The 27,589-nt window shown below is 44.9% G+C and overlaps 1 protein-coding gene across 1 annotated transcript in view; it reads left to right on the forward strand.

Moving 5' to 3' along the window:
* LOC138250056 (sodium/hydrogen exchanger 2-like) overlaps positions 1–27,589 on the forward strand; it is a 720,639-nt gene that overhangs the window by 458,709 nt on the left and 234,341 nt on the right. Inside the window, exon 5 of the mRNA XM_069204438.1 lies at positions 7,700–7,902. Coding sequence (XP_069060539.1) covers positions 7,700–7,902 — 203 coding nt within the window. The remainder of the gene's footprint in view (positions 1–7,699; positions 7,903–27,589) is intronic.

Genomic DNA, 27,589 nt, shown 5'->3' on the forward strand with positions numbered 1-27,589 from the left:
TTATGAAGGGCAGTACTGCAGCAAGGAGGGCGTGCTGGTTTTTCAGAATGGCAGCCACATCCCGATGGTAGGCAGCCAGGTCGGCCCTGAGGGGTTCGATGTTGCATTCGTGCACACGCTGACTGGCTTGCTGTTGGAGTTGTTTGGTCAACTGGATGACAGCTGTGCAGATTGCCTTCTGTGTTACTAAAAGTTCCTCCAACAGCGATGTTCTGGCTTGCATTGCAGCTGCCTGATCAGCAGTTGACAGCATGCACGAACGCACCCCCTCAAGGCTGGCTGCCATAGTTTGCATCCCCACCCGCACGTCCTTGGCCAGCTCCCGCTGGACCCCAACGACTGTTCTTTCGAAGCTGGTGCCAGTGTCGTCAGAGTCCTCAGCTGTGTTGGAGCTGGCAGGTCTTACAATTGGGGTGGCGGGTGGTTCTACTGTGGTGGCTGCTTCTTCTTGGCTCCTCCTTTTTACTGAAGGGGGGGTTTGGAGGCTTTCGAGGACCATGTCAATGGTCTCTTGTGTGAGGTTGATGGTCTCGTCATCCATGTCATCAGGGAACTCATGGACAGGCATATCGTCAGGAGATCCGTGTTCCTCTGCAAAGAAACAGGGTACAATTAGTGTGTCTGTGTTGAGATCATTTTGCACTAAGATACAAGCCTTTGGATGCCTTAACTTTGTACTCTGATTTTGTCTTGGTATCTGCTGTCCGTCATAGGGCATTGTTGTAGGCCTATGGCCCACCTCTGTGTCACATGTATGATATGGAGCTATCAGACATGCCTGCCAGGTCATCTCTAGGTGTTGATTTGTAATTATTTCGGAATATGCATTTTTTTGTCCTACTCCTCCCTCGGTGTTTCACTATTGTTATGGAGGGACATTTGTTTGGGTGGGCTCTCATTATCCTACATGTGATTCTTGGCTTTCTAGGCAGCAGGATAGCTAATGGTGTGGGGGACTAAGTTTGACCCACTTGTAAATAACTCTGTCACCCAGATATTCTATTTAGCTCAGACAGACTAGCAGTGCCTCTGGTCTCCCACAACAGAGGAATGTTTAGAAGTCCAAGCCCATGACATCTTTGGGACTTCTCAGGGAAGTGGTGGTCACTCAGGTCCTACACATTTCTATCTTTTCCGGTATGTTCCCATACACAAATGACACCGACAGTATTTGTTTGATATGAAGTTTCATTGTACAACTGACTTGTAGGAATTTAGGTGTGAGCCCCAATAACCAAAACAATACACACAGTTAGAACTGAAATAGTCCGCAGGAGAGTAATACATTGGTACACAGCTATCATGGTGCCTAACAGTTTCTACTCTCCCTCTGCTTGTTCTATATATAGCACAGCATGTTAAGTTTGGAGCTTGGCTGTCTGAATCACAGGGGAGACATCATCCCTCATATCAGAGGAATGGGCTGGGATCTGGTTGTGCATCAGCAGCAAGGCAGGCAGCATCTAGATGTGATTTTCTGTTTGTAAACTCCCCCATGCGTGTCTTGGGACGAGGAAGTGAATTTAAAAGACATATGTCATTGTGATGACAAAGTTTCCCTACGCAGGAATGGCAAACCTTAACCCCTACCACATCTATCATCAACGAACCAGACGGTATCCTTGACTGGGGCACAGAGTGAATATGTTCTGGCAAACTCCAGTGCAGAAGTAGGCAAAACAGGGTGATTTGACTAATTGCCAACACCTTAGGACTGACTATTTGCTACATTAACTGATAGGAAGGGCAATGAGATTCATTTAGTGCAAAGTGCTCTGAGGCACTTAGATGTGAGCAAATGAGTATAAGTACATTCAGGGTAAGATGCACAAAGGCCTCCAGCCTGAGGCTATTGCGCAAAGTATACGTTTCACTTGCCACGCTACACTTTGACTGACTGTGGGTGTTGTGACTGCCCTGCCAGCACACTTGCCTCACAGGCCCTGCACCATACACTTTTTATTCACATTGCATGATCTGTACATGTTAGGTGGCATGACCTATGTATGTCAATGTTAGGATGTGGTATGGATGTAAACATTGTTGATGTTTGTATCTGATGGGGTCTCATGTGTGTCTTACTGGATTGGCCTGTTTATCGTATGAATGTCCTATTTTTTGGTTAGACTGTGCAGATGTGTTTCATTGACCAGTTGCCTGTGTCCCCTCGTCAATGTTGTTGTCTGAGCAGTATGACATTTGTGATGTAGCATTGTTAGGCAGGCACGTGAGGGACCCTGACGTATGCAGCATGTGTGTGTCGTTAGTGCTGTGTGGCTCCTATTGCTGTTTACTTAGGCTTATGTATGTGTCAGTTATGGACATTCGGCATTTAAGTGTACTGGTACCTTTGTCTTATTTCTAGGAGTAGTTGCAGATGTCATCCTCACCCCCTAATTTAGGAATGTATGTTCCAGGGTGGGGTTCCTGCCATTTGGTACTATAGCTGCCCAGAGATGAGAGGTGTTATTGTCAACTGTGGTGGCAGTTAAGTTGCAGTTGTTGTATTTGCTACTGCATTACAGGTAGGGACCTAGTTGATGGGGAATAGTTTGTGCAAAACAAGTGCCTGGATGTGGATTCAGGGTAGTGTCCTTCCCACCTGTCACTGGTTTCCCTTGGCTCTCTTGTTGTAATTACAGGATGTCCCCGTGGGACTGTAGTGGTGGCAGTATTTTGTCGTGCCCCGGCTATGGTCAGTACTGGGCATTCCCCCCTGCCGTGCCCCTTTCCCCATGCCACTTCATATATGTGCTAAGTTACATGCATTGTGTAGTAGGTATCCCCCCCCTGCTTACAGTCCCCATTATTGCATTGTAATTCCCCATGCGACTTACCCTGCATGTGCGTAGTGTCGTGGTAGTCTGCGCTGTCCAGTCCTTGTATCCCTGTGACGATCTCCTCCGGGATGACGGCTGCGACCATCTCCTCCATGTGGTCCAGGGCCTCCTGTTGTGCTGGACTCCCCCCTCCAGTCTGCATTGCTGCCTTCCTGTTCCTGGCCATTTTCTCTTTGGTCCTATGTTTACAGTCATGCCAGCGTTTCTTACACTCGGTGACTGTCCGGCATTCTTCAGCCACACTGTTTATCTTGTCCACAATTTCTTTCCAGATGGCCTCTCTCCTACTGAGTGGCAATTTTGAGGATATGAAAAGTTGGTGCTGGTGTTCCGTCACCTCTTTCACCAGGATTTCCTGCTCCTCTGCACTGAAGCAACACTTTCTTTTTTTCTTTAACATGTCCTGGTTCCTGTATGCTTCCTCCTGGCTGGTTCCTGGTCTGCTCTCATCCTCCTGGGGTCTGTTGGGGCATCTAGGATCCATTTTGGGTCTCCTCTCCTGTAAGTGCAGTTTTCGCGCAAAAATGTCACGCAATAGCGCGAAAAAAACGGCGTTTTCACGATTGCGCTGTCGTAAATCGACCCACAGTGATTTGCGTCACTTTTACGTGGGTTTCCCTTACGACAGACCGACGCTGTGTGCGTCACGAAATAATGACTCCCACCTGTTGGTTGCGCCGCCGTACGTCAAAGTATAAATTTGATGCCCGAATGGCGCATCCAAATGGCGTCAGACGGTGCAAATTTTTTTGACGCAAAACTGCGATAGCGCAGTTTTGCGTCAAAAAGTATAAATATGGCCCTAAGCCAATAAAAAATATTAAGGGAAGTGAAGGTTGACTTTTGGAACCCTCTTGAGTAACTAGTAGCCAAATAAGAGGTCTCCAGGCAAGTCATGTTGAGTTGATTGGGGTCATATCAGAGGTTCTGCTTCACAAAAGGATGGTTTAATTGCATTTGGCATTACTGATGGCAAGAGCATAATTCAACAAACACATGGCTTTTTGTGCCCAGTCTTTTAGTGTAAAGGCAAGAGATTGCTCCAATATATCCACTCAGAAGCCTTACCATGGAGTGTGGGAGATCTAGTGGGTGACCTATACAGATCTTTAGTTGTAACAAATGTCCTTGCTCAGGCCTCCACAAGGGCTCAAGAGGAGGAAGACCAGATTAGGGTCAACCTATGGCATAAGGTAAATTTCACCCTCAGTCATGGGTCTCAGTCATCTAATCCTTAAATATGATTGAGGGCTCTTTTCTAAAGGGCAAGTCAGTCACTAGTTATTAACTTGTTCCACAAGTTGAAAAGGGAAACACTTCCTAGATTTAGGGAGATGTAGTTTGGCTGGATCAAAAAGAATGCAAGCTTGAAGTCCAGAAGGATGAGTGATGAAAGAACCAGAAGAGCTCCATCAGAGCAGGAGCCAGGTACATCAGACAGTGAGTCATCATGAGAGAAATACATATTTTCAACTTCATTGCTAGTAGCGTCAGAAAAAGAGGTTAAGTTTGCAGATGTATTGTTTAAGGACGTGAAAGAGGAGGTGACAGTAGGTTTCTGCCTATCTTCAAAAATCACTTTAGCACTAAGTGAAAGCTTGCCCTTCAGTATTTGGGGGATAGCTTGTAGTTTGGCAGAAGGATCTGAGTGCTTGTGATTACTGACCACTTTATCAGAAGTAACGGTCTGGTGGTCATCTCAGAATTCTTCCACAACAGGCATTTTAAGGTTCTAGCTTCTTGAGGGGGTTTAAGAATTGGCTTTAACAGAGATGCTGGTAGCTGTCCACACTTTTTTAATGGATAGGATCTTTCAAAAGGATTTCAACTATGAAGAGGCTAAGCACTCCAGACCAACCTCAAAAGAACGTTCTAGAGTTTGCAACAATATCTATAATTTGGTCTGTAGACAGTGTAGCATCCTCCCCAGCCTGGGAATCCACCAAAGACTATGCACATGAGAACCATCAGTTTATGATAATTTATTTCACATCAGGACTCGTTTTAGGCCAATGAATCTTTTGATCCAGTTGAGAGACACAGTAGGACGAGATAGCTAATCAATATATCAATCAATACATCAATAATGTCATCAATATTTATCACGACAATGCATTTCACTTTAGTCAAAGTCATTAATCAATTCAATGACGCTACCATGACCTTTCAGCCATGAATAACCACACCTTGTTTAGTAGAATTTTATGAGTTTTATTCCCTATTAATTATAATCTAATAGCAACTGCGTTAACCTCAACACCGAGAAACATAATAGCATAGTAACGATATGGCAACTTTGGTAAGCTTTCATTAAAGCGAGAATCACAAACATCAAAACATAACACGGCGTGAACATAGATCAAATTTAGCAGAGTGTCGATATTGCGTCAGTTTCAACAAAGCATAGTCTCGGTTGTTTGTCTATTGCGTCAGTTTGATGAACACCTGTCCTAACCACTGATTAGCATTCGCATGTTGGGCTTCATGCAAAACAATTTAGAACACCAATCTGGAAAACATCTAGCTAAGGTCTCTATCAAAAGCAAGCAGTTGGTACCTAGAAAGGAAAAGCAAACAGGCAAATTACAAATGCATTGTCATAATTACTCTCCAAGATTAGGTCAGCGCACAGGTTCAGTCTTCGTCTTCAGGGCATCAATCAAATCGTCATCAGTCAAAACTCAGCTGTGGGATAAAAGGGCACTTCCCTCATAAGGAGGTAAAGTGTAAATGGCCAGTCTAAGGGCGAGGATGGTTTTAACAAAATCTCAAGTCACCAAACAGAGTGACAAAGTTTCTGGATAAAATCAATAGCATTCCCTACCTAATTCTCTGTGACTCCCCGTGACATGAGTTTTTATCCCTTTTTCGTAGTACATTCCCCCAAAATTCTATTGGACATTTGCTATACCCCACTATCTTTAACCTGTCGTATGACACATTAGTTAATCCTAATCTTCACCCCATATTGTTTTACAAGTTTTTAATTGGTCTTCGTAATTGAAGTCTTCAGAGGTGGCATGTCCGGTGTGACTTCATCTTTTTGTAATTCTTTTGCACATCTTTTGGTCAGCAGTTCCATTGTCTTCACCGGTTTGAATGACCTTATACATTACATGAATCTTCACTGTTTCAATTTATTTTAACATTTATTCCATGGGCATAGAAAATATGCTTGACAAAGGATATAACATGGTTACATTCATCTTCCAAGTCGAAGAAAAGAATAAACAGGGTCATGGCCCTTTGTGAGTCAGCACACTGGAAAATAGAAAAATGCATTTAATATGAGAGCCAAGCAGCTAAGCTTCAGCTCATGCTAACTTAAGGCCTATGAGGTTTTCAATACAGATTTAATAACGGAAATGTTAGTATAAGCTTATTTGAACGTAACATAAACATTTTGGTCATCATTATTAGCTCGCGTATACATTGGTGGCCACTCTTAGTGGTCACAATTCAAGTGCAACTCTAAGCAAAATTGCTATTACTATAGTTTAAATGCGGCATCATCACATCTTAAGTCATAAACATTTAATGTTAATATAGATTATGTAAGCTACGCTCTCTCACACTCTTAGGAGCTTAGGAATACACATCTTTATTTATCTGTGTATAACTTTGAACTCAATATTCTAAACGTGCCTTCACTGCATTCTTCTCTAACACTTACATCACAGCTCTACGGACTCTATCAGGAGCCAAAAGGGTTCCGTCATTTCTAACCCGTAAAATACTCAATCTTCTACTTCCTCCAATGGCCTCGGAGTTTGATCTGGGAGCACTATCTGCAGAGGAATGGGCTGATGCAAGATGGCCCACAGAACTGCAACTATTGCCACTCAGTTAGAGCTAAGACAATTATTTACCTCCATAGGGTATACTCGTCCTAGAGTCTGGAGGTTTTGGTAGATACTCTCTCCCTACTGCCTTTGGTGTGGTGGGAGTGATGAAGGTACTTCCTCAAGGTCTGGTCTTGCCCAGTGATTTATCTCTTTTGGAGCTAGGTGTTGACTGGTATGGGTGAGGTACTGGGTTGGCCCTTGGACGCCGACCCCAGGCATGCCCTTCTTCACATCACAGTATTACTGGACTCCATTACTTACAAATTGGCCTTTTTGCACATGGCCTTATTGAGGGTCCAGAGGGCCATAGCAATGGAATGGAAGAGACTTCTCTCTTTTTTAGAGATGGTCCAAGGGGAAGGACACCTGTTTGGTGGTTTAGAACTACCGCTATACAGATATGGGTTGTCCAAATAAACATACTAAACTATGGGACGATCAGCAGGCCCACAGAGGTATAGATCAAACATCCACGCAAAGACAGATCTCTCATTAATGTGCTGTCGTACATGACTAAATGGTATGAAATTATAGTTATAATAATGTTAGTTTTGTATCTAATAACTGGTTTCAATTATAATAACTGGTTTCAATTATTGTCGTAATTACCAGAGCCATATGTGTAACTCATTATTTTTATTGGGGAACTTAGCCCTCGTAGACACTGCCTTGTTTGTTCTTGAGTTGAGAAACATAACAAAATTGGTTCTAAAAACACATTGAATTGGTAGTATTTACATGTTCTGCAGTTAAAAAATGTAAGTGATGTTTTAATTGTTAGCAGTAAATCAAACAATGCGTAATGTTAGGACCTTAATATACCAAATATCGTACTTTCAATCACTCCCAGTCTTTTGTACAACAAATTAGCAATAGCAAGAGTTTTTACTATCTACAACTTCAGGTACTGTTAGTATACATAATACCACAAAGAAAATTAATTGTTGGTATAAAATACCTGCTTAGAGATTGCGATCTGCCTCCTGATCTTTTGTAGTGGTTTTTGTCTCATAGGTGTGTTTGTCCTGACTCAGATCATCAACCACTTCCGGACCATACCTCTCACCTTTAAGGATCAGTTCATAATTGCCTATGGAGGACTGAGAGGGGCCATCTGTTTCTCACTTGTTTTCCTCCTTCCCTCGTCGTCGTTTCCTAGAAAGAAGCTTTTCATTACAGCTGCTATCGTGGTAATCTTTTTCACTGTCTTTATCCAGGTAAGAAGAACCTTTTTAGACTTCTTTCTAAGATTTATGTTCATATATTAGATCAAATGTCATGGCGTTGGCACCATTAAACCCATTAACCTATGATGCCAGGGGCTCGGTTGGCACAGCAAGATTGCAGTGAATCAGAAACTAAGCAAGTGAAGGGACTAACCAGGGATGTGCGAAATTCACCTATTTATACGAAATTTCGTGACGAATATGCTAAATTAGTCTTAATTATCCAAACTGCAAATCTATCATTGAGTGTTGAATTTTAACTCAAGATGCACTCTTACATCAAACTTTGTTGCGTGGACGCATTTCACACAAAAAATGTGAAAACACACAATTGCTGCAAATGACGGCTATTGACGTCCGGGCTGTTCATATTGTTTCCACTCTATAATTTTGCCGCAAATTGCAGTATTATTCCGCAATGTGCCATAATAGTGCAATTTCATGAATTTTGGGTAACAGGTCCCAAAGTTCCTAAAATTGCGTGAATTATGCCACGTAATTTACATTTTACCTGGACTGTTGTGTTACAGCAAGTAATACATTCATTAATGAACGTAGTTTTTTGGCGATGTGATGATTTTAACCTCTAGCAAGAGAAGCAGTGCCTGGGTTAGATTATTTATAGAATGCATCGTCAGCAACAAAATCATGCATCTAATCCAGATACCGAACCGTGTAGTATTTGTGAGTTTTTACGTATTTTGTTAGTTTTAATGAGCACCAGGTATGCTAGTCGGTGTGAACATAACTGCATTCCATTATGCATGGGTTCACACAGGGCCGGCTTTGGCGCTGGTGGCGCCTGGTGCAGTACTCTTTTTTGCACCCCCACCCCCCACCCATTTCCACCCCTCCCCCACCCCGAACAACCTACTCGGATTCCCTCACTACCACCCGCTGCAAAAGTGCCCCCTCATCTCTCCATAGCCCCTCTCACTTACATTTCATTTGCTTTAAGGAGCTTGTAAAGGCTGGCTTAACTAATCCACTCAGCTAGCCACATAAAGCATAGTTATGTTCTTCACAGTAGGCGCATTAACCCTCTGTGCTACTTTATACGAGTCAAAGCTGTCACTGAAGAAAACATCGTTTCCTCTTTCTCTAGCAAGAGCATTAATCAGATTATTTTGTAATTTTAAGTGCTTCCTGAAGGCTGGACATCCAACGAATTTTTCATCAGGTGCTTTTAAATCGCAAGTTTCCTAAGTTATTGCTAAACACAGCGCACCACTTAGGTCAATGTCCCCCCCCCCCCCCCACCCCCCCCACGCTCCTCAATCCAGGTCAGCACCCGATTTGGCCGCACTGGTCGCACCGCCGTAAAGCCGGCCCTGGGTTCACATCCACATATAAGTAATCATGTCAGATTTATAAAGACGTGGTTACGACATAAATAAATTCGGAAATTTTCAACATTGTCTTGCGGAAATGTCAAACAATAACACAACAACCCATATATGCTGTGCACCACGTCAATGATATTAATCATGTTTAGACTGAAAATGGTTTGCAGGAAACCAATCATAATTTAGTAGTGTGCTACGGGGCAAAGGGCCCAATTTATATGTTGTAGGAAATGGTACACTGACGCAACGCCAAAGGAGTACCCTTTCTGCCAAAATCATGGTCCTCCTGCCCGATTTAAATGCAGATGGACAATTGGTGTAACGATGACAGAGATTACCCCGTCTCCACCGTGGGTAAACTCCACTGACGTCCCTACAGAGTAAGATTCCGGGGCTGGCCTCTATGTCACTCACCTAACTTAGATGGGCGAGCATAGAGGTCAGTTTTAACTGATGTCACCACCAGTAAAAACTGGTGGTAGGGGACAGTGAAAACTGCAACAAAAACTGCAAAATGCCTCCTTCGTCGTAGGGCATATATATATTTTTTTTTTTCAAACGCAAAATCCTGGTTTAGGATTTTGTTTTTAAAGAAAAAAAAAATTGAAAGTTTGAAGTAGGACTCCATCATGTTGGTAAAACTTTCAATGTACTTCCTGGATCTGCCATGACTGCGGTTCCTGGAAATGCTAGATATGTCCAAAGGACTTACCCAAATATGACAGGCAGAGTAACCTCAACATTTACGGTCATAAAAAAAACTCTGCTATGCAGAAGAATAATACTCCATCTGCCAAAGTATAAATCAGGCCCAAAGGCGAGCAAGTGAAGAAATATATCAATTTACTGTGCAAATGCACAGCCAGTCGCCCGGGTGAATAGATGCAATATATTTTATCTTGCAGATATTATATGTATTGGAGATAGTAAAATTGTGTTAAATTCTCACAATTCTTTGTGACAGTTTTCATTTGGTGGCATTATTTCATGCAAAGCTGTCATGCAATTTAGTGTGACTTCAGTTGATGTCTTCTTGTAGAATCCTGTTTTTTTTGCATAGTTCTTCCCCATTTGCTAGCACCGCTCTCATGTTAACTTTTTCAGCTTTTTGTTACATTGCACAACTTAGTGTTGCAGAAGTGCTAATGCTAATTCATAGAAAATCTTAGCCTCAATGAAGACAAGCAGGGATGTGAGATTGGCCTATTGTATAGCTTTAATGGTGTATATTTGTTCTCACCAGCTACCTCTTGAATCAGTGACCAGAAGCTGCTTGAAGGCCAGGTGTCTGGGTTAAGCTCTCTCATAATGGCCAAATATTTCAGAGATGTGGTTGCTGCACTACTAGGGATCTGCTTCCCTGTGTATTTGGCTTAAACTCCAGATAGTTTGGTGCTATGTGATTGTTATATCTGAAGCACCTGTAAGGGTTAGACTAAGGTTATTATAAAGGGACAAGTCAATAGCTGCCCTTTGCCCAGACAACCCAATATATGGCCCTGATAATGCAAATGAATAGGACATTATTAAACGGATCGGCTTCTTTGATAAAAAGTTGGTAGACTATTATAGCTGTTAACCTCTCTTTCAGTTACAAGTTGTTAGAAAGTGGATTATTAGCAGTGATAAGTAGGGACCTACCACTAGTAACAAGGCCACAATCACAATGTAAGGTTCAGTTAAGGTCTCAGTAAATTAATCCATTACTCAAAGCCTGGTAGCTGGCAACGAGCAGGCAAGCTTAACTCAGGAGACAGGTGTGTAAAGCATTTAATAATACCTATACATTAAATAAGTAAAGACACAATACACAATCAAATCCAACACCAACTTATAACAATAGGAAATATTTGCATCTTTAGAATAACAGCAAAACTAATAAACTCCGATGTAGTGACAAGAGATATGAATTTTTAAAGAATAAAACAAAATGTGTGCTTTCCAGTGCTTAAAAACCAATAGCACCAACCGATAATATTTGGTCATGCCTGACCCAGACCGAGTCACAAATTGAGGCTGATCACGAAGGTGCCCTGCTTGGATACACTGAGCAGGAAGCCTCAGTCAAAGTTTTACCTTCAAACTTAGTTATTTTTTTCGAGGTTTTTCTCTTGTCATCAGGCTAGGCTCCTCGTCAGGCCGGGCTTCGAAGTGATGTCATCGGGTTGGCTCATCGCGAGTGCTCGGTCAACTCCTGGAAGCCTCACAGACAGGGAGAAGCTCCAGAGCTTCAACAGGGCGAACCTGAAATTCAGGCTGGGTCACGGTGTGATGTCAGAGGCTTGACTTATCAATGGTTCCTCATTGAGCTTTTTTCTAAAAGTTCTCCAATCTCCTCCAAACTTCTGGATCTCCTTCCAGGAGTCTTCCTTTGGGTCTCCAGTGGTCCACAACACTAATCCGAGGGTCTAGAAGCTCTGAGATAGTCTCGAGATTTCTGAACTACATTTCCCAAAATACACCTAGCAAATCCTCAACAGTCCAACTGAAGGTGCTTAGCTGGGACCTCCTTGTTGGGGATGTTGCAGGTGAAGCTCTTCTAACCTGTTGATGTCAGGGAGTCCACTCCTTTCCTCTCTTGAAGTCAGGCAAAGTCCTTAGAGCTGTAGCTCCTCAGTGTGCAGCAGGTGCAGTCCTTTAGGGTGCGGACGAGGGTTCCAGCAGGGCAGTGCTTCTCCGTGTAGTTCAGGCAGTGTTCTGAGTTGCTGTGCAACTCTCCCATATTTATCTAGTGTTCCTGGGCTGACAAGCAGCGGGCACCCCTGACCAATGGGATGCAGGGTCTTACCCTCTAGGGTGACCACTTACTATGACGTGTGGAAAAAATCATTCCCATGAAGCACTATTCTTTCAAAATCTAAGATGGAGGAAATCCCTCCTTGGAGTGAAGATCAGGCTAAGCAGTCCCACTGGGATGGCTTATTTCCCTGAACACTCCCACTCTAGTCCTTTTGCTAATCTCGATACTGGGGCTCCAATCTGGCTGGGGTGTCACGAAAAGGGGTTGAGCATATGCCCTGTCCTAAGTATTATGTTCCCTTTGAAGACCAGTTTGGCTACCCAGCCCCCTTTCTGCCTTTTGCTCTGCAGCTTGCAGATCTTCCCTTACCAGATGTTCCATTGTCTCAATGCAGGCCCCTTCACATCTCATTAAGACAGCTTGGCTCAGCCTGGCAGAGGCTGGACAATGAGAGAAGAGCAGCTGGAGAGCTGGATTTTGGTTAACAAAAATGCAAGTTCTATAACTTCTTTTTTTGTGATAGTTATAATCGTTTTAACAATGGCATTTTTAGTCCAAGAATGGAAATTGTAGTCCATTTCTGGCAAAAGTTATACTTTAATGAAGTTTCCCAGTGTTAGCCTATGGAGCTACTGTACTAGAATAGGGAGAAACAAAATTGGAAGTTTTTCCTTCCCCAGGGCATATAAAACATCTTTCTATCATGTCCCGGCTTATAGTTATAGGGTACACTGCCCCTGGGGCACTTAGGGGAGACTGTAAGGGTGACTTATGTGTGAACATAAAGTAGTTTGACACTTTGAAAGTACCTTTAATTCCAAAGTCGAATTTGCATATAATTTACATTTGAAAGCAGCCAGCAAAGCTGCTCTGCCTTTAAAATGACAACAGGGACCACAGCAATGTACATCTAAGGGTAAATCCATAGGGCCTATAACACACTATGTCCTAATATATACTTGGGACTTACAGGTAGGTTGTCATGCTAATTGCAGTTGTGCCTTATTTGCATACACTTTCAATTAGAGCACAGGCCCTGGGTCTGGTTAGTAGACCCAAGGGCACTCTCAGAGTCAGAAAACGATCATCTAGGGGTCAAAAATAGGAGCCAATCATGTGGGGACAATGCAAAAAGACCTGGGGCCCGATGTATGAAGGTTTGCGTTTGCGAATACCAAATAGCGATTTTTACCAAATCGCTAACTGGGATTCACAAAATGCGATGTAACAACACCATCACAGAATTTTTTGAGATTTCTTAAAATTCGCAATCGCAAATAGCGAGAACCATTTAGCGATTCGGTAAAATAGTGAATCGGTATTTTGAAATCGCAAATTGTGAGTTTAGAATTCTGGACCAGCTTGATGGCATCACAAACATGAAGTGTGTCAGTGCATGCTGTTACCAGAAGCCTGAGCCACAGGACAGGGCAGAGAGACCCAGAACAGCACCAGGGAGGCATCAGGAGAGTTAGCCAGGACCAGGAGAGCACAATGGCCACTGATGGAAATGGCAAGGACAAAGGAGGGAGAAAAAGAAAACTGAAATTCAGTGAGCAGGAATTGGAGGTACTCACAGAAGAGGTGGTCAAGAACCATGACCAGTTGTTTGGCAAACACTCACTACAGGCCCCAGAAAGTGAGAAGAGGAAAATGTGGACTGACATCCAGACCAAAATTTGCACAGTGGGTGTTGAGCAGCGTTTAATTGAGGAGATACGCAAGCGCTGGTACAACTTGCGATCACGTGCCAAAGTGAGGGTAGCAAGCAGGCTGAAGGAATCAAGGAGCGCTGGTGGTGGACCACCCATCCAGACACCATCCACCCCCTTGTTAGACAAGGGGGTGGATGGTGGGGTCAACACTGCTGCCTGAAGTAGTAGGTGGTGTCACTGACATAGATACCTCAGGCACACCTGGCACCAAGAAAGGTAGGGGCAGCAATGATTTGAATCACCATATGTGCATGTACAAATGTCCCTTTGAAAACTGCAAGCCTTTTATTAGACTCACAGATAAATGACAATGTACCAGAGGTAGCAAGTAGTAGTAAGATTACCTATGTGATGACAAATGTTTCTAACATCCTCCCTATTTACTTGGAGGGATCTCTGGTGGCCATTAAAAGCCTCAAATCAGAGTCTCCATCTGACCTAGATTACTTGCCTCTATTGCAATAGAGGCAACAACCATTAACCCATACCAAAAAAATGCTTAATGCTTCGCAGTGAGCAGGAATTGTCCCTGTGCAATAGAATCAAGCCACAATGTTACCCTGGCTCAAGAAAGCATTGGCTGACCCAAATGCTTGATCAAACTATAGACCAATATTCCTACTCCCTGCTTTTTCTAAAGTATTGGAGAAATTTGTAAACCAGCAACATTCACAGTATCTTGAAACTCATCACCTACTGCACCCGAGCCAGTCTGGGTTCAGACCCAATTTCAGTACTGAGGCTGCATTGATGGAAGTTGTTGAGCACATCAAAGGCACTTGAGATAATAGGGCGAAGGCTGTCCTGGTTATGTTAGATCTATCGGTGGCCTTTGATACAGTCCCCCACTCAAGGTTGCTTACTCGACTTCAATCGATTGGGATTGGTGGAACAACCTTGAAGTGGCTTATCTCCTTTATGAAAGAGAGAAGTCAGGAAGCTTGGATGCCCCCCTTGTACATGAACTGTCAGTGGGTGCCCTGTGCGGTAAGACCTTCAGATATGTTTATGATTTTGCGTATACACATAAGAGCGGTGCCATCCACTCTCTGCACCCATTCTTGTTATCCTCCAACCACCCATACCTCCACGTTCTACATTCTCTCCCTACCAAGCCTTCACATTCTACATTCTACTATCTGACATAACAATACCACACATCTTTCCCCACCAATTTTAATACAAATGTTCAGTGTAAAATGAACAACAACAAAAACATGGAAATCATTACATTAGTTTGTTACATAGGCCCTCATTTTGATAATGGCGGTAAAAACCTCCTACCGCCGCGGCGACGGCCGTCAAAAGACTGTCGCAGCGGCTACCAGCCTTCCACCGTATTATGACCACAGATGGATTTCCGCCACAAGAATGGCGGAAATCCGGCTGTGGCCATGCTGGCGGATGGCGGTAAGGTGGCTCTGCTGCCAGCAGCAGTGCCACGTCAGGAGACTGGCACCAGCCGTATTATGAGAAATAATATGACCTGGCGGTGTTCTGTTGGCGGGCACTACTGGTGGCAGCAGTGTCCAGTCCCACCTCCTGCTGGAGGACCCCTTGAACACAGGTAAGTTGGGTCTCCGAAAGGGGAGGGGGGTGTTGTGTGTGTGTGTGTGAATGTTCGTGTGTATGTGGATGCGGGAGTATGTTGCTTGTTGAATGCATGTGTGCATGTATGGAGGTGTGAGTGCGTGTATGTTGTATTCTGTGAATGCGTGTCTGCGTGTATGTATGAAAGAGTGTGCGGATGTGTGTGTGAATGGATGTATGCATGCGTGGATGCATGTGGGAATGGGTGTGTGTATGCATGTGTGTGTGAAGGGAGCATGAATGTAGGGGGGATGGGGGCTTTGGAGAGGTGGGGGGCAGGGGGTCTAGCTGGAGGGGGAGACCCCTATCAGTGACAGGGAAGGAATTCCCTGTCACTGATAGTGCCTACCATCATGGTTTCCGTGGCATTAAGAAAGCCACAAAAACCATGGCGTAGGTGGGGTCATAATCCCGCAGGCGGAACAGTGACGGCTGCCAGGCTGGAGATAGATATCTCCAGCCCGGCGGCTGTTACTGCCATGGCGGTCGCAAGCCAAACCACCAATGTCATAATATAGCGGTAAGTACCGCCAGCCTGTTGGCAGTACTTACAGCCATATTATTGTCGACCGCCGGGGTCGTAATGTCCCCCATAGTCTTCTAAATACAATTTGAATACAAATGTCCAGTGTAAATTAACAACATAAACAACATAGAAATCATTCCATTAGTTTGTTACATAGGTGGTCATTATGAACATGGGGGAAACACCGCCGACTGGCGTGGCGACTGTGAACAGAAGGCCACCAGTGGCGGTGAACAGCACACCGCCATATAATGATGCCAAAATCAGAAACCTCAGAAAATTCTGCAACCTCCAGCCACCAAGAGGGCTCATGATGGCAGAAAGGCTGTACACCCCACCCCGCCACCACCAAGCAGACAAATCCTCCGCCCACCAAATAATGATGCACAAATCACCATGGCGGATAGTGGAGGTCGAATGACCATTGGCGCTACAGACCGCCACAGTCTGCAATGGGACCCAACAGCAAGAAATTAACACATTGGCAAGTTTGAAACCCACACACCTATAACACACACCATGGCACCCCCTACGCACCCAGGCTTCACAGATAGGGAGCTAAGGACCATGGTGGACTAAATACTGAAGGTCGAGCACAAATCTTTGGGGCACAGGTCCAGCACACACCCATCACCAGGAAAATGGAGTTATGGCAGATGATTGTAAACAAGGTCAATGCAGTGGGAAACAATTCATGCACAAGGGACGACATCCACAAGAGATGGAACAACTTGCGCGGGAAGGTGAGGTCTATGGCATGCGGGCACAACATTGTGGTACAGAAGACTGGGGGAGGCCTCCCACCTACATCCCCCAACTACACCTATCCTGCATCCGGAGGGCCTCACTAAACTCACTGGATGACTGGACTCGGATAAGTCATCTACAATTACTTCATATCCACCACACCTGTAATGCATGTACCACCCCACCCCTCCAACTATCATCAGGACCACTACCCCACCCAGGCCACAATAATTACACCCAGTCACCCGGCATGCTCCTAAACCCACTAACAGGCCCACATCCCTCCCCCAGTGCACAGTCACCTACCCCTTCAAGGAATCACAATGGCACTACTGCACCCACAATGCACCTCCACATCCCATGCACAATTAAAGGATAGTCCCACAAAAGGTCCCTTTTGGCCCGAGAGGGGAATAAACAGGACTAGTAGGTGCATTGGCTGGCCATGGTCTCCCACGTGTGTAGTCCATGTTTCATGTGGGAAATTAGTTATAATCTGGGGTAGTGGCACTGGTAACGGGCATAGTCAAGACTATTGTTGTAGGTGCTGGGTGTAGGAGTGTAAGCTGGATGGGAGTGTGTGTGCACCAAGTATGTACATCCAATCAGATATATACAGATTTCTCTCATGTTTTGTCTCCCCACCCCTGTGCTCTTTTGTTCTTTGTGTACATCAGCATCATCTGGTGAGGGAGCAGTGGCACAGGCAAGTGGGGATGCAGCACCCCGACTGTTCCAAGGTGCCAGAGTCGGCGGAGCCCAAGGGGACCAGTGGGTTGGAGGGCGAGGGGAGTACCACGGGGGAGGCAACTACCACTGGTGGTAGTGACTCTGATACCTCCTCCGATGGCAGCTCCCTGGTGGTGACGGACCCTAGTGGGCCCACCCACTCTTTGTCATCTTCTGCCACCCCCATGCCTTCTCCGCCCTCCCAGTTGCTCCCCACCCAGTTGCCCATGCCTGCTCACCCAGGAGGGTGGGCATCTAATTCGCCCCAGGCACCTCATCCCTTGCCCTCACGGAGGAGGCTATTGACCTCCTGAGGACCATCTCTGTAGGGCAGACAACCATTGTGAATACCATCCAGGGGCTAGCATCCCAGATACAGCAATGCAATGCATACCTGGAAGGAGTTCATGGTGCCATGTCTGGCCTACAGAGATCTTTTCAGGCTCTGGTCTCCTCTTTGATGGCAGCCAGTGTCCCTGGTCTTTCCGCCCCCCTCCAACCACCTCTACCCCTTTCAGAACCCGCTCCCTTCACCCATCCCAAGCACACGTTCAGACAGTCATGCACACACCTCAACACACAAGAAGCACACAGAGAAACACAAGCACCACACTTCCCACCACAGGCATACACACAGCCAACATACAAAGGCACCCGCAACAACATCTACTTCCCCCAGTGTGTCCACCTCTCCCGCCTCCCTGTCTGTCACCTCAAAATGCACACCCACAAGCACTGCACCCTCACTCACTGCTGCTGGCCCCATTCTTGCAGTCACCACAACATCTGATATCCAGTCATCCACCCCAGACACCACACCTGCACTCACCACAACTACATTGACTGACACATGCAGCACACTCACCAGACCTGCAGACACCCAGACAACATCCATTTACGCTGGCAGCCTGTCTTGTCCCACTGTGTCCATCCCACCTCCTCGTAAGACACTCAAACGTTCCCAAGCACCCACTCAACACACATCCACCACATATCAGCATTCTGTACAGGCACCTGCATCCACGTCCAGCACACCTACACCTGGTACAACCACTCCCTCTACCTACACTCCCACACCTTCCTCGATATCCACCCCAACTGCTCCTAAGAAACTTATCCTCTCCTGTGTTGACCTGTTTGAACCCACTGGCCCACGCCGTCTCGTCCCTAAATGTGCTCATCTCCTTGCCCTGTACACTCCTTCCTCGTCCAAGTCTGCCCCAGTCCGCCCTTCTCATTCCTGTGCCCCTTCCCCAGAGAGGAAGATGCCCTGTGTTGCCCTAGATCCCTCTGCCACCCCCGGGCCACACCCACTCCCCCACCTTCCAAGGGCAAGCCTAAACCCCCTCTACCTCCCAAATGTAAACCCAAGCCCCTCCCCTTCCAGGCGTAAGTCCCCACCCTGCCACCACTTGCCCCTGTTCCCTGAGGTGCCTGGCTGCCCCATTGATGTCCCTTTAAGGTGGAGTACCCTGTGCACATGTGGGAGTCAAGTCTGGCCCATTTGGGCCCTTCAGTGTATTTTCCATGGACTGCCCAATGGCCTTATTTGTACATTACTATTTTACTTTTGTATTAAAGTTTGTGTGCCCCGTGGTGCTGTTGGCACAATATGGAGACGTGGTTCATCGTTTTATTGTGGGGGTTTGGGGTGCACATGTATGTACTTTGGGCTGTGCTTTGTTGCCATGTGTTGTGTAAGTAATTCTTATTCTGGTGTGTATGGCTTGTGATGGTGGGAGGGGTTGGAAGTGCGTTGTGGGTGTGTAACTGTGCCCTTTCTTCCCATGTTTACTATATTGCGGTACTTACCGTTGTCGTCCTCGTCGGCGGTCATGGTTGTGGAGGTATAATGCAAGGAGCAGGACTGGCATTATTTCCGACTCTCTCTCCATGTCTGCTTCAGCTTGTTGTGTGTGCCTACGGTGAGTGTTTCCTTTTATTTGGTTCATTTCCGCCACTCTTTGCGTTGCGGTGGTTCACACCCCGGAACTGATGACGGTCTTGTGCTTCATTATTTGTTGGGTGGGTGGGGGCCTTTCTGTCAGTCTGTGGGTGGCCTCTTCCGTCGGTGTCGGCACTCAAATGATGGCGGTGTGTGGACGGACCGCTACTTGTTTCTCATGTGCTTCATTATTTGGCGGTCCAGACCGCCAGCCTGTTGGCCGTAGTTACCGCCATCACCGGCAGGGCGGTGATTGCTGCCATGATCATAATGAGGGCCAAGTCTTATAAATAAGTAGGAGTCTTCCTCTCTCTCACACTTTGTCATAACGCTCTATACACGCTTACACAACTCTCATCATGAATTACCTCATCTACTGCATCAAGGGCACTCTCCAATAAGTACCCATTATACCCTTCCGAACACTCTTTATCTTCCTTACCCTCCACCCCAGAATCCTCCATCCTATATATTGACAAACACCTTACATTCCAAACTGTACCATTATCCAATTGCACTGCATATCTCTGAATTTTACAACTTTCCTTGGTTCAGACCATCGTAGTTTCCCCTTATCAACAACTCCAGGTATTTTAACACGGACACTTTGCTCCACCTTCAATCCACACATACTAGATTTAACATTGTGATACAAATTAGTGAGCAATTGATAATCCTGTACCTTATTCCCCATTTCCTTATTACATTCAACCCCAAATGTCACTTGATTTCTCTCTATCAACCACAGGGGAACCAAGCTAGTAAACAGTTTCCTTCCTCTTAACAATTCAAAAGGCATCTTCCCCATCACAGAATGAGGAATCACTCTGTATGATGAAAGCATATTCTTTAAGGGCTGTTTCCATGGAATACCAGATTTAAGAGCTAATTGTGTTGTCTCTTTAACAGCTCTTTCAACTTGACCATTTGAAGAAGGATTATATAAAGCGACCTTTGCATGTCTGATACCATTCTTTTTGAAGAATTCTGACATTTTCGTAGAAGTGAATTGTACACCATTGTCCGATACAAGAATTTCTGGTACCTCCTCCCTGGAAAATATATTTTCCCAAAAATTCCATTGATGTCTCCGTGGAGATTTTGCTCACAAATTCCACTTCAGGCCATTTAGAAAAAAATCAATCAATGCTATGGCATATGCTTCCTTCGCTGGCAAAGTAGAAAATGCAGCCATAAATTCAATTGCCAGCTTTCTCCAAGGCCTATCATGTAACTCAACCGGTATCAATGGCACCGTTCAAGTTTTCGCACTCTTATCAATCTGGGCACAAGTAGCACAATTCCTTACAAAGCTGTCAATCATCACATCCACACCAGGCCACCAGAAAAAATCCTTCACTTGCCTCTTATTCCTAGACATGCCACTATGACCAATATGACTCTTCCATATAATGATATCACACATCCCCTTCGGGGGAATCATTCTGTCACCCCTTAGAATTACATCACCACATAAACTAAGTTCATCCTTTAATTTCCATAAAACAGCACTTTCACCTCTCAACACACATTCTCTAGGCCAGCTGTTAAGTATGTACCCCTTCACCATTTGCATATCATTATCTTTCATCACCTCTTGATCCCATTCTTGTTCAGTTAAAATTTCTTGTTCTGATTTCTCATGCAATTTCCGTCCCGACAATACATCCTCATACGTAAACACCACATTACACTCTATATCAACACTCCCATCTTCAATAGGTAATCGGTAGAGACCATCTGCAATAAAATTGCTCCTCCCAGGTATATATTCCACTTTGAAGAAATACATTTGCAACTTAGATGCGTGTCTTGCAAGTCTTGGTGATAAATTCTTCCCACCACCAGGATTCAAAATATTAACCGAGGGATTGTGGTCTGTATATAACTTGAACTTCCTTCCCCATACATACATTCAAAGCCTTTGCACAGCCCATGAGGCTGCTAACAATTCCTTCTCAATCACAGAATAATTTCTTTCGGATTGCGATAGAGTCCACAAAGCACATGCTACAATCCATTTTTCACAACACTTTCCCTTTGTGATAAGACAGCCCAAATTCCATAGTTGCTTGCATCCACTGCAATTATACAGTTCTTATTAGTTTCAAACGGTTTTAGAGATGGAGCTTGTACTATTTCAAGTTTGATACATTCAAAACATTCAGACTGTTCCTTTCCCTATATAAACAAGCATTGTTTTTAGAGTTTTCTCAAATTCTCCACTTTGGTTGCATAGTTCTCTATGAGATGTGAAGAAAATTCAGTAAGACATAAGAATGACATCAATTGCTTCTTATAACTTGGCCCAGGAGCATCAACAATAGCCTTTACATGGCTTACCTTAGGACTAATTCCTTCAAAAGAAATGATATGACCCAAATGTTCAACTTGAGTCTGGCCAAACCTACATTTCTCCTTTTTTACTGTCAACCCATTTTCACAGAGTATGACTAGTATGTCCTTTAAAACTTTGTCATGATCTGATCTGTCCTTACCATATATTAAGATATCATCCTGAAACACCTTAGCCTTCTTCACACCATTGAAAATTCTATTCATTTCTCTTCGGAAAACAGCAGAGGCACAAGAAAGGTCAGAGGACATTCTTCTGTATTGAAATGCACCTTCTGTTGTTATGAATGCAGTATAATGTTTGGAGCTATCATCCAACTCAATCTGATGGTAAGCACTAGATAAATCTATGGTGGAAAAAATTGAGGCTTGGCACACAGATGACACTAATTCTTGTAAATTCGGTAACGGAAATGTATCAGTCCAAATCACTTCATTCAAGGACCTCAAATCAACACACAATCAGAGATCCCCATTCCCTTTTAGAGGTATCACCACTGGGGAAATCCAATGCGAAGTCTCGATTGGTTCAATGATATTTTTTTCACAAAAATCATTTAACATTTTCTTAAGTTTAGGTCTATAATTTACAGGTACATTCCGCATTTTATGTCTTACAGAAGTTACATTTTCTTGTAAAATGATTTTGTGTTTGAATTCTTTAAGTTTACCTAATGACTGAAAAAACACAGTAGGACATTTTTTGTCCAACTCATCATAATTCAATTAATCGAGAAAATCACTCTCAAACACCACATACACTGAAGACATTTTCATAGAGTCAATCTTAATGCCCAATTCCTTAATATGCGGCCATCCTAAAATTAACTGACCCTTCTTAACTACGAACAAATTGCCCTTGCACTGCCTACTTCCAAACTCAAGGGGTTAATTACAGCACCAACACCTCATTTGGCATACACAGCACCATGACACACAGGGATCAGGATTGAGCACTATGCATTGCACTGCCATTGATTTGGCTAGATGCCAAAGCAAGATGAGGGCCAAACACCACCAACTGCACCCCTCTTGGGATCCACTAAGCCCTGACTGACATGGAATACAAACAAGCTAGGTTACCTGCATTTACCATACACCCATTACCCTTGAGCTGGATCACGCTGCAATGTCTGGCCTGCAATTAGGGGGCACCCACTAACTCACACGTATCACTCGGATCCCATGCCACCTACCAATTATTGTAGTAATGCCCACTGTAATCACCCCCTTGTGACTGTTGTGATACCCTCAAGCACCCATCCAGCTCTGGGTAGGCCAGTGCCAGTCTGCAGGCCATCAGAGGGGTCAGGTTCCGATGGGCACCCATTCTTCGTTGGGAGGCCATCCTCAGCTGGGCCTCTGCGGTCTTCTGTGCTCAGCATCTCAGGTCCTCCCACTGTTTCCTGCAGTTGGTGCTCTGCCTGCTGTAGACCCCCAGGGTCTGCACGTCCTTGCCGATGGCACGCCACAATCCCTTCTTCTGATGGGCACTGACCTGCAGAGGAAACATAGACAGGAGGGCACCATTAACCATACATTCCAGCCTGTCACACATATGGCCCACGAATCCCGTTTCTATCACCATCGGCACACATCATACGGTGCCCACCATGTACACTACCACCAGACATCTCCCCAATTACACAATTCTTGCACACACATCCTCATGCATCCTTCCCATATGCATTGTGCCCATGGTGTACTCACCTGTTAGTCTGGAGGCCCATGCAGCTGTCTATACTGGGGAAGGACCCCATCCACCAGTCCCTCCAACCTCTAAAAAGTAAAGGCAGGACCCGTTTCCCTGGTCACACAGGCCATGGTAGGTTCCAGACACAGGTCACATCAGCACACGCAGTGTAGGTGTCGTCCTGAGGAAAGTCAGGAAACAAGTGAGGAATTGGATATAAAATGGCGGTCACGTCTGTGGCGGTGTATACCGTCACCGCCGGCGCAGATCCCCATTGGCCACAGTACTCCATAGAGTCCCATAGTATCCAATGAGGAATTGCACGAAGGTGCAAGTCCGCATTCTGCCATGACGCCTAACGTCGGCGGAGTTACCTCACTTCTGCCTGTCCCAAGATACAGGACAGGTGGTCGCCATTTCATAGTGGTGGACTATGATGAGATAAACCATAACTGCATCATTGCCTAAAATAGCACAAACATTTCCATTCCCACTGTCCCATCACATTGATGCTGTATGTACACTGAGGTGGTGGTTCTATTGTTCAAATTATATCTTGTGTCCCTTAGATACCTACTGCTGCAGATGAATAAGAGGAGGAGACAAACCCCCGTGTATGGACCCCTTGTGGACTTGGCTACCCTGGAGGACAGGCACATTATACTCACCTATAGACTGGACAGGGGCACAATCACATAGCTGTGTGCCCAATTGGAACCTGACCTGATATCAGCTATCCATCATCCCACAGGGATCCCCCCTCTTGTGAAAGTGCTATCAGTGCTCCATTTCCTGGCAACTGGTTCTTTCCAAGTGACAGTGGACTTGGCAGCAGGAATGTCACAACCAATGATCTCAATCGTGCTAGCAAGTGTTCTGTCTGCCTTGGTGGAACACGTGTTCAGCTACATTGTTTTCCCCCACATAGAAGATTTGGCCACTGTTAAGGCAGTGTTCTATGCAATGGGACATATCCCCAATATTATTGGGCGATTGACTGTACACATATTGCATTAGTCCCCCCCCCCGCCAGAATGAACAGGTGTTCAGGAATCAGAAGAGTTTACACTCACTGAATGTGCAAATAGTGTGCCTGGCTGACCAGTACATATCCCATTTCACTGCCAAGTATCCTGGGTAGGTGCATGAGGCCTTTGTCCTGAGGAATAGCAGCATCCCAAATTTGATGGGCCAACTACAGAGGCACAAGGTGTGGCTAATAGGTGAGCCAGAGTCCCCACCCACTGTATGTCAGTGTATGCCTTGAGCTGGTATCCCCATAGGATTGTGTAAGGCTAAAGTTTGTCCCTCACTATTTGCAGGTGACTCTTGCTACCTTTCGTGGCTCCAGACTCCTGTGAGGAATGCCAAGACAGGGGCTGAGAACCGTTATAATGAGGCACATGGGCAAACCAGAAGAATAATTGTAAGGTACTTCGGCCTCCTGAAGGCCAGGTTCAGGTGCCTCCGTCTGACAAGTGGATGTATTGTGGGATTGTTAGTTCCCTTATGCAGTGCCTGCTTTTGTGATGGATGTCCATGCAGGGCTGGGAGGGCTGTCCATGCATTGGTATAGCATGCAGGGCTGGACATCGTGGTTAGTCATATGTGTAGGTGCAGTGTGTGGTACGTAGTGGAGTGATGGGAGTGAGGGTGAGGGTGTGTGATGGCATGCAGGTATGGGGGGTGATAAGTAGTAAATGTTGACTGACCGGTGCCCAGTCCTCAGGCAACTCCAGTGAGTCCTTCAGGATGCAGGATTGCCAAGACATGCTCCTCCCATGCTGTGAGCTGTGGGGGAGGAGTTGGGGGTTCACCGCCAGTCCTCTGTATGGCGAGCTGGTGCCTTGCTGCAATGGAACGTACCTTCCCCCGTCGGTCCTTCCACCTCTTCCTGATGTTGTCCCTTGTTCTTGGATGCTGTCCCATGGCGTTCACCCTCTCCATGATTCTCTTCCATAGCTCCATCTTCCTGGCAATGGATATCTGCTGTACCTGTGCTCCAAACAGCTGTGGCTCTACTCTGACTATTTCCTCCACCATGACCCTCAAATCTGTGAAACGGGGGTGCCTTTGTGGGGAGATGGGTGTTGTTTGGTGTGTATGAGTGTCTGGGTGTTGTGTAGTGTGGTTGGGTGTGCGTAGTGGTGTGCATGAGGGCTCTATGGTGTATGTGGTGTGTGTCTAGTTGTTGCAGTGGGCTTGGTGTCAGTCTGGTGGCAATATTTTGTATTCGCAAAGGGTTGTGGGTAATGTGGGTATGTGTTTTATAGTGCTGAAGGTGGGTGTGTGTGGTGTGTGTATCATCAGTGCCAGGTGTGGCTATTTGGTATTGGCGAATGTTGTGCAGTTTAGTATTTGGGTGTCCATTCTAAGCGCCCCGGTATGTACTGCCAATAGTTTACCGCAGTTGAATATCTGCTGTGGTGATTCGTGGGTCATGATGTAGTGGGTATTGTTTTGTTGGAGTAACGGTAGGGGTGTTGGTACCGACACTTTAGCACTAACCTTTGGACTGGTGGATTTGTGTATGTGGCAGTATTCTGTTGAATTGGTGTATGTGTGTCATAATATGGAGAACAGACAGTCGCCACCGCGGCAGTATGTTGGCAGCCATCACCATGGCAGTAAGCAGGATTTACTGCCAATGTCATAATGAGGGCCTAAATGTTTTATCACACTGAGGCACTGCATACAGAAAGCAACTGTGCTTTGCTTTTGTTTCCACAGGGCAGGCTTTTTATTATTTTAGTCAGAACTCAAAGTGCAAGCCACGTCTATGGCTTTGTAATTGCTTGTTTACAGCTGTAGTTTTTACCAATCCAGCTCCTAAAGGAGGAAGGAGGTCTGCACCACACATTCATGGTGTCCAACCTGAGTTTCCAGATTTAAATATTGTGCTACCTAAATATTCTAAGCAGAATATTGACTACCAAGATATTTTACCAGCAAGTTTATATATACTCCAGTGGAAGTCATCACTGGGTACCAATAGCTAGAACCACTAATCCATAAGAAAAGCATGTTTTGGTTTCCTTATATCTTTGGTGCCATTTGATAAATCTTCACAAAACTTTTTTTTAAAAGGCCCTCTACATCCTCTCCTTCCAGGGAAGATTTTGGGTGATTTGTCAAGTGGGGGCCAGAAAATAGATGGGGGTTGTAAAACCTATTTCCCCATTCATTTTCTTATATTCCATAGGAAAATTAGAAACAGGTACAGCCAAAAAGACTGAATGAAATTACATCAAATTTAGTAGAAAGCAAGATCATGTTTCTGAAAATGTGCTTGTTATATTTGGTGTAAATCTGTTCAGTAGTTTTGGAGAAATTAAAGCTCAAAAACATTGTATATTTCACTTAATGGAGGATCAGCAGAGTGAATAGATCTCAAGATGAGATCTGATTGATTGCCACCACATCAACAAGGATGTGGTGGCAGCCAAACTTATGACTTGGGAATTCAGAGTCAGATGTGCAAAGATTTTCTGAGGTCGTAAACGGTCTGATTTGCAGAACGCTTTTTTGATGTACCAAGCCCTATTTGAGAATTCAGTAATCTATTACCGAATCACAAAATAGGTTTGCCATTCGGTATTAGGAAGGGGCGTGTTTAGGGAATGGCTTCCGAATACCGAATTGCACTCATATATGTGAATGTTTTACAACAGAAATGCAGTCACAAAACATTTGCATTTTACTGTGTGCTTCAAGTAGGTGGTAACCCATTCACAAATGGGTAGGGGACCGACCCCTTCCCTTTTGAGAATGTTTGTATGGACCACTGCATACTCTTAAAAAATTAAAAGCAAACTTTTCATTTTTCATTTTGAAACACATCCTGTTTTCCCTTAAGAAAAAAGAGTTGCATAAAAAAAATAAAAGATTGCTTTATTTAAAAGCAATCACAGACATGGTGGTCTTCTGACCCCAGCATGCCACCATCCTTGTGGTTTAAGTGTTTTCCAATGGGTCACAAATTGAGACCTACCTCATGAATACTGATGAGGTAGATCTATTTGTGACCCACTAGGACTCACACAATGTGTGAAGCACACACTATTACATGGGTGTTTGTGACTACCAGACAGTAAATTAAAAACATTCATTATTTGGTAATGCCCTAGCCCTGTGGCCAACCCTATCCTGAGTAATTCAGAAGGCCTTACATGGCTTAGGATTGGTTACCCTTGTGAGGTTGGACACAGGGCTTGACCTCATGTGCGATTATAAAATATTACTTTACCTTAAAAAAAAGCCTAGAAAATCCTGACAAAAACAAAGGTGAACGT

The sequence above is a fragment of the Pleurodeles waltl genome, chromosome 8 (genome assembly GCF_031143425.1).
Source record: "Pleurodeles waltl isolate 20211129_DDA chromosome 8, aPleWal1.hap1.20221129, whole genome shotgun sequence".
NCBI classification, from domain to species: domain Eukaryota; kingdom Metazoa; phylum Chordata; class Amphibia; order Caudata; family Salamandridae; genus Pleurodeles; species Pleurodeles waltl.